At 37.5% G+C, this 14644-nt stretch overlaps 1 protein-coding gene across 2 annotated transcripts in view; it reads left to right on the top strand.

The window, feature by feature from the left end:
- CNTNAP2 (contactin associated protein 2) overlaps window positions 1-14644 on the top strand; it is a 1014456-nt gene that overhangs the window by 931733 nt on the left and 68079 nt on the right. For both annotated transcript variants that reach the window (XM_064419448.1, XM_064419458.1), the window contains 2 exons: window positions 3688-3933; window positions 5425-5558. In XM_064419448.1, coding sequence (XP_064275518.1) covers window positions 3688-3933; window positions 5425-5558 — 380 coding nt within the window. The remainder of the gene's footprint in view (window positions 1-3687; window positions 3934-5424; window positions 5559-14644) is intronic.

The following is a 14644-nucleotide window of genomic DNA, read 5'->3' as shown; positions in this document are numbered from 1 at the left end:
AGAAAAATAGTGAGACTTTGCAAGTTTTGTAGAAGAAATGGGGATTTTTGTTGCTATTTGGTTTTTTCCTCCAGTCTTTCAATACTCCTGATCCCAGACAGAATAAGAGGGTACAAAAATAAAAGTAGCTGAGTGGGTAGAGGGAGACTGTGGTGATGACCATAGAATCATGACCTTCAAAATAACATTGTGACTTCTGGGTACATGTACATTTTCTGCGGAAGTTTTGGATCACCTTTCCAAATTGAAGCTGGACAATTTTGTAACATATGTGCAATTCACAGTGAGGACACACACCTTGCTTGATAAAATTGTTTTTAACAATCTACAATTCCTGTTCTGGGTTCCTCTACAAAGCCAGCCCTAAGTGTTTATATTTGAGAAGTCTGCCAACAGAAAGTGACTACACTGTACGTTGGTATAAAAATAGGTATTATTTTCTGAAGAAAACAGATCTGTTACCACCACATTCATTTCCCTAAGGCCTCTGCTTTGAAAGGGCAGTTTGCAGAGCAATCTTTACTACGTCTTATGCCTGATGTCCCAAGAGTCATCTGTTCAGATAGCATTTCAAATTTTACAGAAGAAAAGAGAGTTGTGCATGGAAACTTCATTCACATTTCAGCAGCAGGGTTTGGGCTGCATTTGACCGTCTTTATTCAGGGAGCTTGAATGGTTTTCTGGATGAAGGACTTCCATGCTTTTTCTAAGACAACTTCAGGAAGATGCTACACTTGTGACCTCAAGTGTAAACCTCAGGGTCACTACTTGTGACCTAAAAAGTAGGTAGCTTTTTCTTTGGTCAGCCCTCAGCATTTCCAAGTCATCACATACCTGCATAGAGTATGTGATAGAGAAAATTATGTTCTAGCTATTTTTGGTACATCCTAATAGTTTAAACAACCTCCTCCTGTGAGTCACTGAGCACTTTGCAGTCCTGATGCAAGGATTTCAACTTCTTTTAGTAAAGTGCATAAACATGTGCATCAGCCTCTTTGATGAGCTGGAACTTGAGACAATTCAATATATTCCTATTGAAGGCCCAATACACTCACAAAACCAAAGTGAACCTTCCTCTTATCCTGCCTTTTCAAAAAGGTGATGTGCATGTGAGGAGAATTTCAAGGTTTATTGCAATACCCTGTATGCCTGCAATAATAGAGCTACATTGAAAATTATTTTCTCAGCACAAATCAAGTTAAACATACCGAATATTCTTTGCTCCATCGTGAAACCCTTTTGGAATAAAAAGTCACAGAACAGAGTATTGAGAGTTGGAAGGGACCCACAAGGATGATCAAATTCACCTCACAAAACTGCAGAATAATCTTAATACCATTTCAGAGAGCACCATTTACTTAAAGCTTTCTTTGTAGTAATGAACATTTAGCATAGCAATTTATAACATTTACAGCTCTGGAAAAAATGCTTCGCACGCTTTCCACTTCAGCCCCAGAGCAGTGCTGAGGTCAGGACTGAAAGTCCCAGTATCCCCAGAGCGTGAGGCCCTGGGCAACCATAGCGCCAGGCAATTCCAAAGATTACTTCTAAAATGAAAGGCATGACAAGCAGCAAACAGGCTGGAGGCAAACATAATTGTGCATCAGTGTGCAGAGTGCGTGTGTGGAGCCTCCAGGGGGCTGCGGTCCCCACCAGTAGTGGCAGCAGCAGGACCCGGCACGGCCAGCAGCTCTGCCAGTGTAATTGATAGGGCACCTGCCCCAGAAGCAGCTTCTGCAAACCAGAAGCAGGACCTGAAGAATAAATTAGTGGTCACAGTGATGTTTTAAGGCCCATCTTGCAAATACTTGGAGCTACTGCTTTTAGCAGCAGATAAATTTTTTGCGTGCTAACACTTGTTTCTTGCAACACTGTTAGAGGCAGAGGGCATCATGAGTTTGGGAAGTTTTTTCATGACAGAGCCCTTCACTTTTAATCCAGGAGCACTAAAGTTGAGACTACTGCAAAATATAGTTGTTAAATGAAATTGCCTCCCCCCATAACTTTTCGGGGTGATTTAACTTTTCCCCTATAAAATTGCAGTTATAAATCCATCAGAATGATCAAATTATTTATAGCACTTCAGGACCACAGTTTGGCTCTGTGTTTTATATGTCCATTTAGCGACAGCAGCTGTGATCTTTTGAGTTTGGGAGAATTTTTGTATGACAGCAAGAAAACATAAAGCTTTTTCAGCATTAGATTTAGCAAAATTCTGGAAAGAATCATCAATATAATTTTATAATTTTATATATCCTCTTACCTACTCTCTGCTCAGCTACTCTGAATGAATTCTGCAGGCTCACTCCCAGCTTGCTTTGTGTCTGTGTAAAGCTTTGAAAATTAGTATCTTCCAACATGTGTTTTGAGATAAAGCCATTACTTAAAATTGTGTGAAGACTCAAAATGCTAAAATGGAATAAAAATAATTTTCTTGTTTAGATGGGCAATTTTGCACAAAACTGTGGCAACTTTGCATCATGTAGAAAGGTAATAGACAATGAAAGACGTTTTTTAGCCTGTGTAATGCCTTAAGCATTTCTTACAGCCTTTCTTTGAATACAGTACTCATATGTTATGATTATAATATTTTAATCATTATTTAATATCTTACAAAATGTTCATAAACACAGCTTCTTAATCAGGTTCACATATCATTTAAAAATTTCCTTTCAAAATCTTGTCCCAGGCAGCACAGTTGATCCAGTACCACAATGTCTCTAAATAAATGAGTGCCATAGCGATCCTCAGTGGAGTACATGATACCACTGGTGGCCAATTATACAGTAATTCCTATAGGAGGTTATTCAAAGTCAGCATTGCTGCAAGAACATCAGCCTGGAATTATGATTTTAATATTGAGGAAGAGTCAGGACTGCATTATTACGGGATGCACTACTAGTGCTTTTTCAGCTGAAAGTATTAATTTGGTCAAAAAGGGGTAAATTTTCTGTCTGGAGTGTTGTAACACCACATCTTGTCTCAGATTGGTTTGAAAAATATGGCACCTTCTGGGATCTAAAGTCCAGGTAGCTCTTGCCTCTTGTTCCCAGCTGAGTCAAACTCACTAGTTAATTTCATCTCCCATAAGAGCATCCTTGCTGTGGAGGTCTCATGAAGGATAGTGCTAGCAGTGGATAACTTACAGGCATTGTGTCCAGTCCTTTTAGGGACTGGAATTGTCATCATTCCTTTGGGTGGTCCTTCCAAATCCAGTCAATTTTGGTGGTCAGAACTGCTGTTTTTCCTTTTCCTTGGCTGTTGTTTGTTTACTGTGTCCTTTAAGCCACTCTTCCTTGTATCTCCTTATTTGAAGCATTATCTACTTCAAAATTTCAACCAGAATAAATTTAAATCATAATTATCCTTGTCTGTAGTATTGATATGAGATATAGGCATAGGGTTTCTGTGCAACCCAAAGGAAATATTTCCTTTGCTTTAAAATCCAAGTACCCACCAATAAAATGGCAATTGTTCTTTTCATTCTCATAGGAAAATAGTGAGGCTCTTGACCTAAATATTGTGCTTAATAGCACAAGTTTCTACTGCTGTGCTTAAATAGCACAGCAGTAGAAACATGCACAGATTAGTACTGATCAAGTCACAGGAATATGTTTCGACCAAAAGGTGTCGGCACTTTTAATTTAACTTTTTTTCTTTTCATCCTCCTTTTCCTGTTGTGTTCAGATGTGGGAGCATTTTTTGAAGAAGGAATGTGGCTTCGTTACAACTTCCACTCCCCAGGGACTAGCATGAAGGATTTAGTGAGCCGGACGATTTTGAGTTCTGCAGATCCTGAGATCACAGCACCTGACCTCAGCTTGAACAAGGAAGAGCTCAGCTTCAGCTTCAGCACCACCAAGTCCCCTTGTGTCTTATTTTACGTCAGCTCCTACACCCCGGATTTCTTGGCTGTGCTTGTGAACCCCACTGGTAAGAAACTGCTCCGGGCTCTCCCCATCTAAGGTACAATTGACAATACCAGGCTGATAATGAGGGGGAGCTCTGAACTAATCAGAAAATCTCTTCACCCTTGTCACATTAAAGTAAAGCGCTTAGAAACCTGAATCTTCATTCTGCCTCTACTCGATCTGGTACTGATGTAACTGTTCAGTTTAGTGGTGTTTTTTCAGCCAATCCTCTCTCACAAAACAAAACTAACCAAACAAAAGAAACCAAAAACCTGCTATAACAACGAGACCCATGCCATGAGCCAGTATTAAGGTGGGGACAAGTAGACATCCACATCAAGGTACCTGAATAGCTGAACTGGCAAAATCCCTAGTAGTCAGTATGAAGTGTCATGTACTGTTCTGAAAATCTGGATACTCACTGAGGTGACTAAAATATGGATGTAGTATAGTATAAAATGTCCTAAACATTTTGGTGATGGATGAAGGTTGGATATGGACCATTTACTGCTACAGTATTAAAACTCTATATGAACTAAATATACTTCAATTCCAAAGAGTGCCTTAGTGCCCCATGAAAATCATAATTAGGATGATTTTACTACTGTTCTCTTTTATGGGATAATATGAGTATTCTACACGCCACTCATTTTTTTCCCTTCATGGGAAAGAAAGGATGTGCATGAGAGAAATCCAGCATCACACAACTAAACTGTAGTTATAGAGGTCTAAGTCTGCTCTTTTGGGCCAGAATATTTCCATTTTTCATCAAGAGTGGAGGCTGCATTTCCCTTTTCAAACATTCCTCCTTTTAATCAAATATTTAAATGCGTTATGAAGAGGAGACACTTCACTTTTGTTTAGAAAAGAAAAATCTGTCTGGCAGTATGTTATGAATATCAATTAGCCACTCCTGACTACATTTTTCCAACAACGTAACTTCAGGTTTTTATTTCACAATATAATACTAAATTTCCATGGAAGTCCAGACGATCACTCATCAACAACAATTAAACATAAGAGCAAGAAAGTACTATGTGTGAATTATGTGTCAGTGCTAATTTGTTGTAATTTTGCCTTTATTCAATGCATGTTAGTGGTTTATTCTTTAGAAAATGTTATGCTTTGTATAATTTTGTAGAATTTTTCTGCAGCAAGAATAATAATCTCAACAATAAAGTGTTACTTGATGGGCTCAATTTTGTACCAATTGTCCATATTGTTCAGGGCATAAATCCAATTTGTTTGGTTTGCAGTCTGAAGTGTTTACAAACACTGTGGTTTAGAAATGCTGGTCATTGTCACACTTCTGGGTTATAAACTAGAGGCAGTTTCGGCCCAGTAACTTTATAATCTCAAACATGAGCTCTTCTCTTACAGCAGAGACCAGCTATGAGAGCAATTAAGTATGAAATGATAACAGCTGTATGTGAAAATAAAGACAGGAAAATAGCTGGTGAATAAAGATCAAAATACCTGAGGGTCCTTTTCACATTTTTTTCTTTCTCACTAGGGAATCTGCAAATTCGGTACAACCTCGGGGGCACCAAAGAGCCATATAACATTGACATTGACCACAGAAACATGGCCAATGGCCAGCCCCACACTGTTAATGTCACACGGAACGGGCGGGACATTGTACTGCAGGTAAGTTGCTTGGTTCCATCACTCATATCTTACAGCAGGTGTTTTTTAATGGGTCTCCAGCCCTCTGAAAAGACTGGTGCTATTTAGAAAATAAAAAGTACAGTAGATGGGTTCTGCCTGCAGATCACACTCCTAGGAGTTAATAAAAGCTATTCACTCCCTTTGTGGTATCAACTCATGTTGTTCTGAAATCCTCATTTTAGTGTGATGACAGCTGGTCTAATACAGGTGTCACTGTAGATGCTCGAGGGCATCAGAGACATCTGGGCTGATAGATAATGTGGGACTTAGGATAAACCTGTGCCATTCTGGAGCAGCAGCTGGAAGCCAGGAGGGATACCCTACTGCATCTTAAATGGTAGTGAAGCCTAATGCAAATAATATCATTCTGTAAGTCCTGAGTCTGCTAAATGAGGATGTCTTTAAATTTAAATTTACCCTGCAGTCCAGTGAAATTGCAAGAGCTGTTTTGCAAAGATGAGCAGATGCCTAAGTGTTTGTGTGACATAAGCCTGGGACAGAGAGCATTGTTGAAGTCACATACCTCTGGCTTATTTAGGTTTTGGTATGGTACAGGTAGGAACTTCATCTCTCCATATATCTCAGTTTACAAAACTTTGAGATAGTCTAATTCTATTTATAACACTATAAATAGAGGGGGAATGCTGCAAGAAGCAGTCAGTGTTTCCAGGCAGCCTCCTCTCTGTGGTCATCACAGAACTCTCTTTTCATTTCCTCGTTGTCAGATCTGCAAACATGGAGATTGTGAGCAGGGTATAAGAACAGTTTTGTTAGCAGGAGAGTCAGGTGGATGGGCGACATTAATCTGGATTTGTTAGTTCAGAAGAAGCAAACCAAAACCAGTAACAAATGAAATATAAAAAAGGAGACGTTTCCTTGGGAACCAAGCCAAAAGGTGAAGGATGGTAGTCATCATAGTATTATGTAATTGAATATTAAAATAAATCCCTGACAATTATTGTTTCATGGTATCAAAAGGAAACTTTTCAGTGCATTACAGTGTCGTTTGACTGAGGCTCACAGTACTCAGAATAACACTGAATGCATTGAAGTAGAATTGTCACAAAATTACTCACAATAACAAACAACCTAAAAAATTCCAAAATCCTAAAAAATATCTAGGTGGTACATCCAAACTCTTTTCAGGCTTTTGGAGGTTCAGAGGAATATATATTGATGTGTGTCTGTCTTGCATGCTGTTGCATGCTTATTTCTCCTACAGCTAGATGGAAATAAAGGACGACCTATAGTTTGGTGTCCCTCTGGTGTTAAATGCTTTTATTTTGGGGAAGTATGGCATGGAGTCCTAGCTGGCTGATTTAGGCAGCTCTAAAACTAAATAAATTACATTCCAAAGGGATCAGATGAATTACCTTACCCAGATGGAAATTATGTACACAGTTAAATGTTCCAGCCTTGCATGAACTCACCTGAACTTGATTCCCAAAAATTCTTTCCCAGTGTTTTGAGACCACTGCCTGTCTAGAACTTTGCAGAGTCAGAAACATTTTGGTTAGTGCTGCTCTGCTGGGGTAAAAAATTTTTAATCTATTCAGTGTGCCTAAAACTGATTAATGTAGCCAGAAAGCAAATTCATTTGGGACTTATTACATGAGCTAATCTGTCTGATGTACATGCAAGAATAAGGAAAGAAGGGTCCCATAGAAAGCAAATACAGAAATCCTATTCCTACTGTATCAAATTTTGTTTGACCTTTGTAAGTTTATTTTATTACTTATCTGCTTACTTTCTGAAAATGAGAGAAATTATATGGACAGAAATGAATCTGCTAAGTAGATTGTTCACTTGGAAATGACTCCTGTTCAAAAATGAACTCCTCCCAGTGTTTGAAAATACAGAAGATATAAATACAGTTTTTCTCAGTATTCATAGGACAAATCATAAAGTATGAGTTTTCTCTTGCAGATCTGAGCTATGAACATTTGAGTAGACTTTTATTTCCTGCTAAATCCTTCACCAACCTGATGAGCAGCTGGTTTGCTTGCTTTTAAAGAAGACAGCTTGCTTGCCAGGTGCTGTTGCTCACACTTCCACATCTCTACAGGGCATAAAAGTGTCACAAGAAGGATTTATTTCTCATCAAAGCTTCAATTCAAGAGCACTCAGTATTTTTGAGATCTTAACAGCAAGTTCATACTTAGAGTACCTGTCTTTCTAACTTACTGTAATAACCCTGTAGTGCCAGAGAGATTTAAAAAATCTGAAGCCAGGCAATAAATTGGTACCATATGAGCTGTGTGAATCAGAGTTTTATCATGATTCTTGAGTTTCACTTACATATAAATATGAAAAAAGACTCATTAGTGAACTCTATGAGACTTCATCTCATGCTGGCAGACAGGAGGCCACTGATTACTTACATAAAATCAGATTTTGAGGTGGGGTTTAAAATCAACATATCCACAATATTATATGTCCACAAGGTAACAAAATAAATTCAAGAACAAATATTTATTGTGAACTACTTTTGTTATAATTATATCCCTATTCTAACATACCATGGCAGTAGCAAAGGCTCTGTCAAATAGTTTTTATATTTTAGTTTTATACATTCACTGACTGCAGACAAATCAATAGTTCTACATTAAATAACAAGCTCTCAATGGTGTTGCCAGTGGTTTGTCAAGGATAAGATTAAGGATATACAGTCAATTTACATGTCAGAAAAAGCAAATTACATAAATCCAGGGACAAAGATATGCTTATTTTCTCATTTCCATGAGGGGGACAAAGTAACTTTTGATAGCAATAATTCCTATCCCTTCCCTCTAGTAAAATATCAGATACTAGTAACCATGGCACACCTCCAAGGCTCCTTTAGTTCACCTGTGGCAAGAAAAAGCCCAGACTTACAGATGGGGAATGCATTATTCCAATAGATGACATTTCAAGAGCTGAGCTTTAGGTTATGGAGGGCAAGTTTTACTTTGTTTGATTTCATTAGAAGATTTCATGCATCAGCAGGGTATTTTACATATCATAAAAACCAGATCACTCTTTACCAAGTGTTCATGGGTGATTAACACTATTCACATATCAGTAAAATCTTCTTTGAAGAGAGCCAAGGACAAAAGCTCCCTAGCAGAGGTTCTGATCCAAAGTCCATTGAAGTAAATGAAAGGCCTTCCATTGCCTCCAGCAGGTTTTAAATTGTACCTTAAAGAACTGTAGTAGTTGCATCCTGAGTGCAAGATTCGTACCTTCTGCCTCTTTGCATGTCCCTAGAGTAAAATCAGGATGGAATCTGGATCAGAGCCTTTTATGTTCCGTTGCACAAAGGTAGATCAGCCTGCTACAAAGAAAAAATATGGAGGGGGGAAGAAAGAGAAAAATAAGTACTATATGCTTTGATTGTTAGTGGAATAAAGCTGATAGTCAGCAGGACTCAGACTGGGCCTGTCATCTCCCTTGCATGTTCATTCTCAACAGGTGTCCACATCTCCAGCCCTGCTTTAAAGCCATTTCTGGTAATGGGTTATGAGTCACAGTTTATAACACCTTCTTTGTTCCTGAAAAGGATTAAATCAGAGCAACTTCTTCAGGACTGAAGAAACTCTGTCCCAAACTCTCACTATACTTTCAGGACAATTATCAGCAGCCACTGCTCATTTTCTCAGAAGGGTGGAGACAGTTCTCTCTGTCAGCCCTGGACAGTATGTCAAACTGTGGTGGAGGGGCTGCACACCACACTGCCATGTAATCTCAATGTTAATTACTGAGTCTGCTCAAAATCAGCTAAATTATGAGGCTTCATGGCTAAATCTTGACCTGCACTCAGCTGAGGCTGAGAACAATACAGAAAATGTATTTGTACAAGTCATTTTCCAGCTTCACCAGAGGCAAGCAAGAGTAAACACTCATCTTTGTGAAAAATGCTCAAGGATCTATTTGACCCTTACCCAAATGAAATCAAGAAAAACCAGAATTTTTGCAAGACCGTTTCCATTTAGAGCTCTGCACTGCTTGAACAGAGATAACAATTGCAAACTCCTAGATTGTTCAAAAATATAAATCATACAAAGTTAATTCAAATCTAATCTGATTGCAGATGGTAATAAAATAAATGGTAAACATAATAGCAATAAAATAAAATAGGTAAAGTGGAGCAAATCAGTCTGCACATAATCCCCATCTTAAATGCAATTAATATATCAAAGATTTTATAATTGTAGATTAAATTTTGTTCTCATTAAAGCATGTGGGAACTTTCTCATGGACTTCAGTGAGGCTATAATTTCATCTCCCATGCTTATTGTTGTTGTAGAATCACAATTATCATATTTCCTATATTTTGAAGCCTCAACAGAAAATTATCACTATTTGAGCTCGTGCTTAAGAGAAGACAGAAAATAAATCACCAAATTATTTTCTGCAGCTAACCCAAAAATAATGACAGCAGTAAAACAAATTTTGTAGAAAGACATTTTATCTATCTTTAAAGACTTCAAATGATAGAAAATGTACCATATCCTTTGGCTATGGATTACGGTGCTAAGTACCATTCTTCTAAAGAATTTGCACCTAATTTACAGTTTGAATTCAACATTTAACTTTGGGATCTTTTTGTCTATGCTTGATAGATGAAAGAAATGTTTAATGTCAGGCATCACTCCCCTTCACACTTTCCTAGAGATGCTGATTAAAACATCTTTTCATCTTGTCTGCAAGATGCTAAATAAACTGATCTATTTTAGTATATCCTCATCCATCTATAGTTTTTGAGACTTAAAACAATTTTTTTAAGTCTTCTCTGAAAACTCTCCCTTTTGAGTCACATTTTGAAAACATTTACCCTAGGATTAGAAATTATAATGGCTGTTATGCCATCAAAATGATGTAGAAATACCATCTTTATTTATTTCCTCCATTTTTTGTGAATTATGCTGCCTCAGCAACCTTTGGGTAGTGCTGTAAATTGTCAAGACACCAGATTAATCTGAAGGCTGGTTTAGCTAACATTTAACTGGTAAGGAATGGGGAAGTAGTGCTCATGATTTGAAAGGAACACGTCAGTATTTACCAGACAGTATTTACAAATTCCATAGCTGCTGATATGAATAAAACATGTTTTAAGTATCCAGGACTTTAATCAAAGGTAAAACACATAAACCACCATCAACATCAATGCAACAGTTAACCTTCTGCTTTGTTTCCTCATACACAGCAATTCTATTGTATTTAAAAAGAAATTAATGAATTTCCAAACATGTTTTTCTTAAAGGGAAAAGAAAATCATTTGTTCTATCAATAGTAAATGCCTTCCTGCTGAAATGAATTATTTAAAATCCCTGAGGATACATTCTTTTCACTATGTATTGCCCTTTTGTAGTGGCAATGTATTACTCAAAATGCTAGTGCCACAGAAAGGCAAACTCAGACCATTTTCTAGAGCAGAGCCATACATTAGATCTGCATGTTTAATGCATTAGCACTTAGTTTACCCATAACTGCTAAGCTTTTTTTTTCAATCAGAAGTCACAGGGAAGTGATTTTACTAAGGTGTGAAAATATAGGGGTTTTTTTCCACAAATAGGTGACAAAGCAGTATAAGAAGCTATCAATAGATATCAATAAACTTCTGAAAAGAAAACAAAGCTTTTATTGACATAGTATATCATGCCTATAACCCTAAGCAACATCTGGTTATCAAAATATAAACAATTACAGACCCTGATCTTTTCATAATTCAAGTTCCCTCCAACTATAAGGATGTTACAGATGTTGCAAATGGCCAGGTGTTCAATACTGAAAAGTGTCAGTAAACAACAGCAAGAAACAGCAGAACAGAATTTAAATTGTGTGTACCAGCATCAGAAATGAGCAAATAATTCACTGATTATTAATTTTTACTGGTTCTTTTGTGCTCACAGGATGACCATGAGCTCCGAGCAGTTTTGCTGATTTAAATCTTCACTGAAATGACTCAATTTCTTTATTTTACAGTGTGACACAATATTGCAGTTAAAGAAAGCAGTTATAGTTAGGACAGGAACCTCATAAATAAACAACTTCTACTCTCCTTTTGTGTGTGATAGTTGGTTAGTAGTAGCACATCCCCATTGAATCTCAGCTTGATGAAAGACAGACTAAAAGTTTTCAAAAACCAGAACTCCTTCCACTCATCAACAAACAAGTAGACATCAGGACATGGCGTCCTATCTCTCTTGGAAAAACATGGGGAAACAATGGGAAAAACATCATCCATGCATTCCCATCTGGGGTAGCCTTTCTCCCTGTGGTTTTCCTGTAGCTGCTGCATAAAGGCAGAGGCAGATGATGAAGAATATATATTTTAAAAAGTTTTACCCCCTCTGCATTAGCTGAGATAGTTTCAAACTTAGAGGGCTTTTAGAAGAATATTCCTCTTTACTTTCTGATTTGTAAAACCCCTCCATAGGAGAGCATCTTCTTTACACATCCATCCTTTCTCATTTCCTCAACAGAGTTGGTGTTGCTAGATTCAGTCATGTTTCAGCTGCCTTGTCCCAAACTTTGCCCATGTCTAGGCCATGTATCGTGATAAGACCCATAAGTGAAATGTCTTCCTCACCCTACACCCCCATTTTCCTGGGAAATAAAGCTAAGGCCATTCAGGTCAGAATGGGGAATGGTGCAGTCTGGCATTTCCTGAGACTGCATATCAGAGCAGAGCAAAGGTCTGCAGGGTGTATCAGCAGGCTTATACACCTCACAAATGTGTTACTTACAGTGGCTAGGCTGAAACTACTTCCTTCTTCTATAATGTATTTTCAGTGATGAGTGTGTGTGTGTGTGTGTGTCTTCCTTGGCCTGTGTGATTGCTGTTTTTATATAATTTTATTGGAATTAAAGAAACAAGGAAAGAACAGAAAAATCATTAAGTAATCCCAGAGTCCAAGACAAAGCTAAAAAAGTCAAAACCTACCATGAAATAGGCGATTTCTATTGTATGGAAGCACACATTGGACAAATTAATGTCCTGTGAAAGTCATCTTTAGGTACCTGAGGTAGATCTCTTTAATTTTAATGACTTGGCATTATATGACTTGCTATTGCTTCTGTTAACATTTATTGTAATTCATCTACTAAAGAGAGCAATAAAAAGTCAACAGATATGTGAAAGAAGCACCAGAGAATCACTTTAATTGAAGGAGCCAAACTAAATAGTGTGGCTTTCCTTATCAGTGTTCTTGTTACATTTTGAGTTATGTTCTACTTTCCATTTAAATTGTATCCAAAATTTTGTGACTTTTTTTAGAGGGAGGCAAATTATCCCTGGATTTATATAGCAGAGCAACAGCAGCTTTCAGGATACAGATGCAAGCTTTCTGCACATAAAGGATTCAAGTTTTGAACCAGAAAAAAAAACCCTATATTTTTAATTTCTTTTTCTGCAATGTATCTATGTTTTTTCCATGTCTGTATCACATTAATCACATTTTAATATAAATCCCTGCAAAAAAAAAAAAATACTTTATAATAAAATACTGTAATTTACCTTTATTTAAAAAAAAAAAACCTGCTGAAGGTTTAATCAGTGGATTACACCAGAAAAACAGATTTTTAGGAGTGGTTCCTAAAAGAGCACTTACTATACCTCTATAGAAATTTCATCTGCAGAGCTCAAAGCACACTGCCAGCCTTTAGTTTGCCTTACATCACACCAGTGAAGTGTGTGCCTCCTCCTGTGTTCCAGATGAGCAGTGAGGCTGCAGGTTTGTGACAGTCCAAGGCAGTAAAAAATGCAGGGTTTATGGTCCTGCCTGTTTCTCTGGATCCACTCCTCATTTACAGTCCATGGCTGGTCCCTGCTCTGGCTCAGATCTGATCTGCACTAACCTGGGTCAAGGACCTGGCCCGTCACAATCAGATCAGCAGAGCACTAGTGCCACACTGAGGAAGGAGCTGAATTGCAGTAAGAAGTGGCCATGATCAACCCAAACAATTGCACAGTTATCACTCTAAGCTGCTCCTTTTCTATGTACTAGAGAAATAAAAAAATTAAATAACACCGTATTAACAAAATTGTTTATGAATTTTTTACTAACCTTTTAGCAGGTGAATCATCATCTATTATTGTATTTGCGGGGTCCTTCATGGCAAGAAGGAATGATGAATCGGACTCCATGTTTTCAGAAGGCTAATTTATTATTTTATTATATATATTATATTAAAGAATACTGTACTAAACTGTACTAAAGGACACAGAAAGGATACTTACAGAAGGATAAAAATATAATAATGAAACTCATTACTCTGTCCAAACCCCTGACACAGCTTGGCCCCCAATTGGCCAATAAGTCAAAACAATTCACATGAAACCAATGAAACAATTACTTGTTGGATAAACAATCTCCAAACACATTCCAAAGTAGCAAAACACAAACAGGAGAAGCCATGACATAATTATTGTTTTCCTTTTTCTCTGAGGCTTCCCAGGAGAAAAATCCTGGGTGAAGGGATTTTTCAGAAAATATGAATGTGACAATCTATATCACACCAATAAAAATAATGTAATAATATCTCCCCTTTGATTTTCATAAACAACTTTCTTCTTTCTCATACACTTCTGTCATACTTGTGAGGAGCTCCATCTAAACACCTGCATACCACCTTGTTATTTTCTTGGGTCACATGCCTATTCTGTTCCAGCATTGTAGGCATTTTTGAGTAGGAACCCTTTTTATTATGTATTATTATAGAACTTAGCACAAAAAGCCCTTGTTCAGGACTAGAGAGGTTGGTAACAAAAGTGATAAATCATCATAATCATGCAGAAGAGAAATACTACACTGATCATGATGGTAACACCCCCTTCTTTATCCTGCTATTGCTGAAGTCAAGAGCACAGCTGCATTGACATCAGATGGTGTGAGATTAAGCCTTACAGCATTATTATTCCACCTGATTTTGACAATTTTTTTTTATAAAATTTGTCCGGCATAAAGAAAAGCCTTTACTTTATAGCAGTACACAGGCTGGGTTGACAATGATTCAGATGTAAGTATATCCACAGGGTGAATATAAGGTATGTGTTTGTGTTTATACCCGTTTTTTCCCCAAGA

Source organism: Passer domesticus, chromosome 1 (assembly GCF_036417665.1).
Source record: "Passer domesticus isolate bPasDom1 chromosome 1, bPasDom1.hap1, whole genome shotgun sequence".
Lineage (NCBI taxonomy): Eukaryota > Metazoa > Chordata > Aves > Passeriformes > Passeridae > Passer > Passer domesticus.
This window is presented reverse-complemented; position numbering and strand designations above follow the sequence as displayed.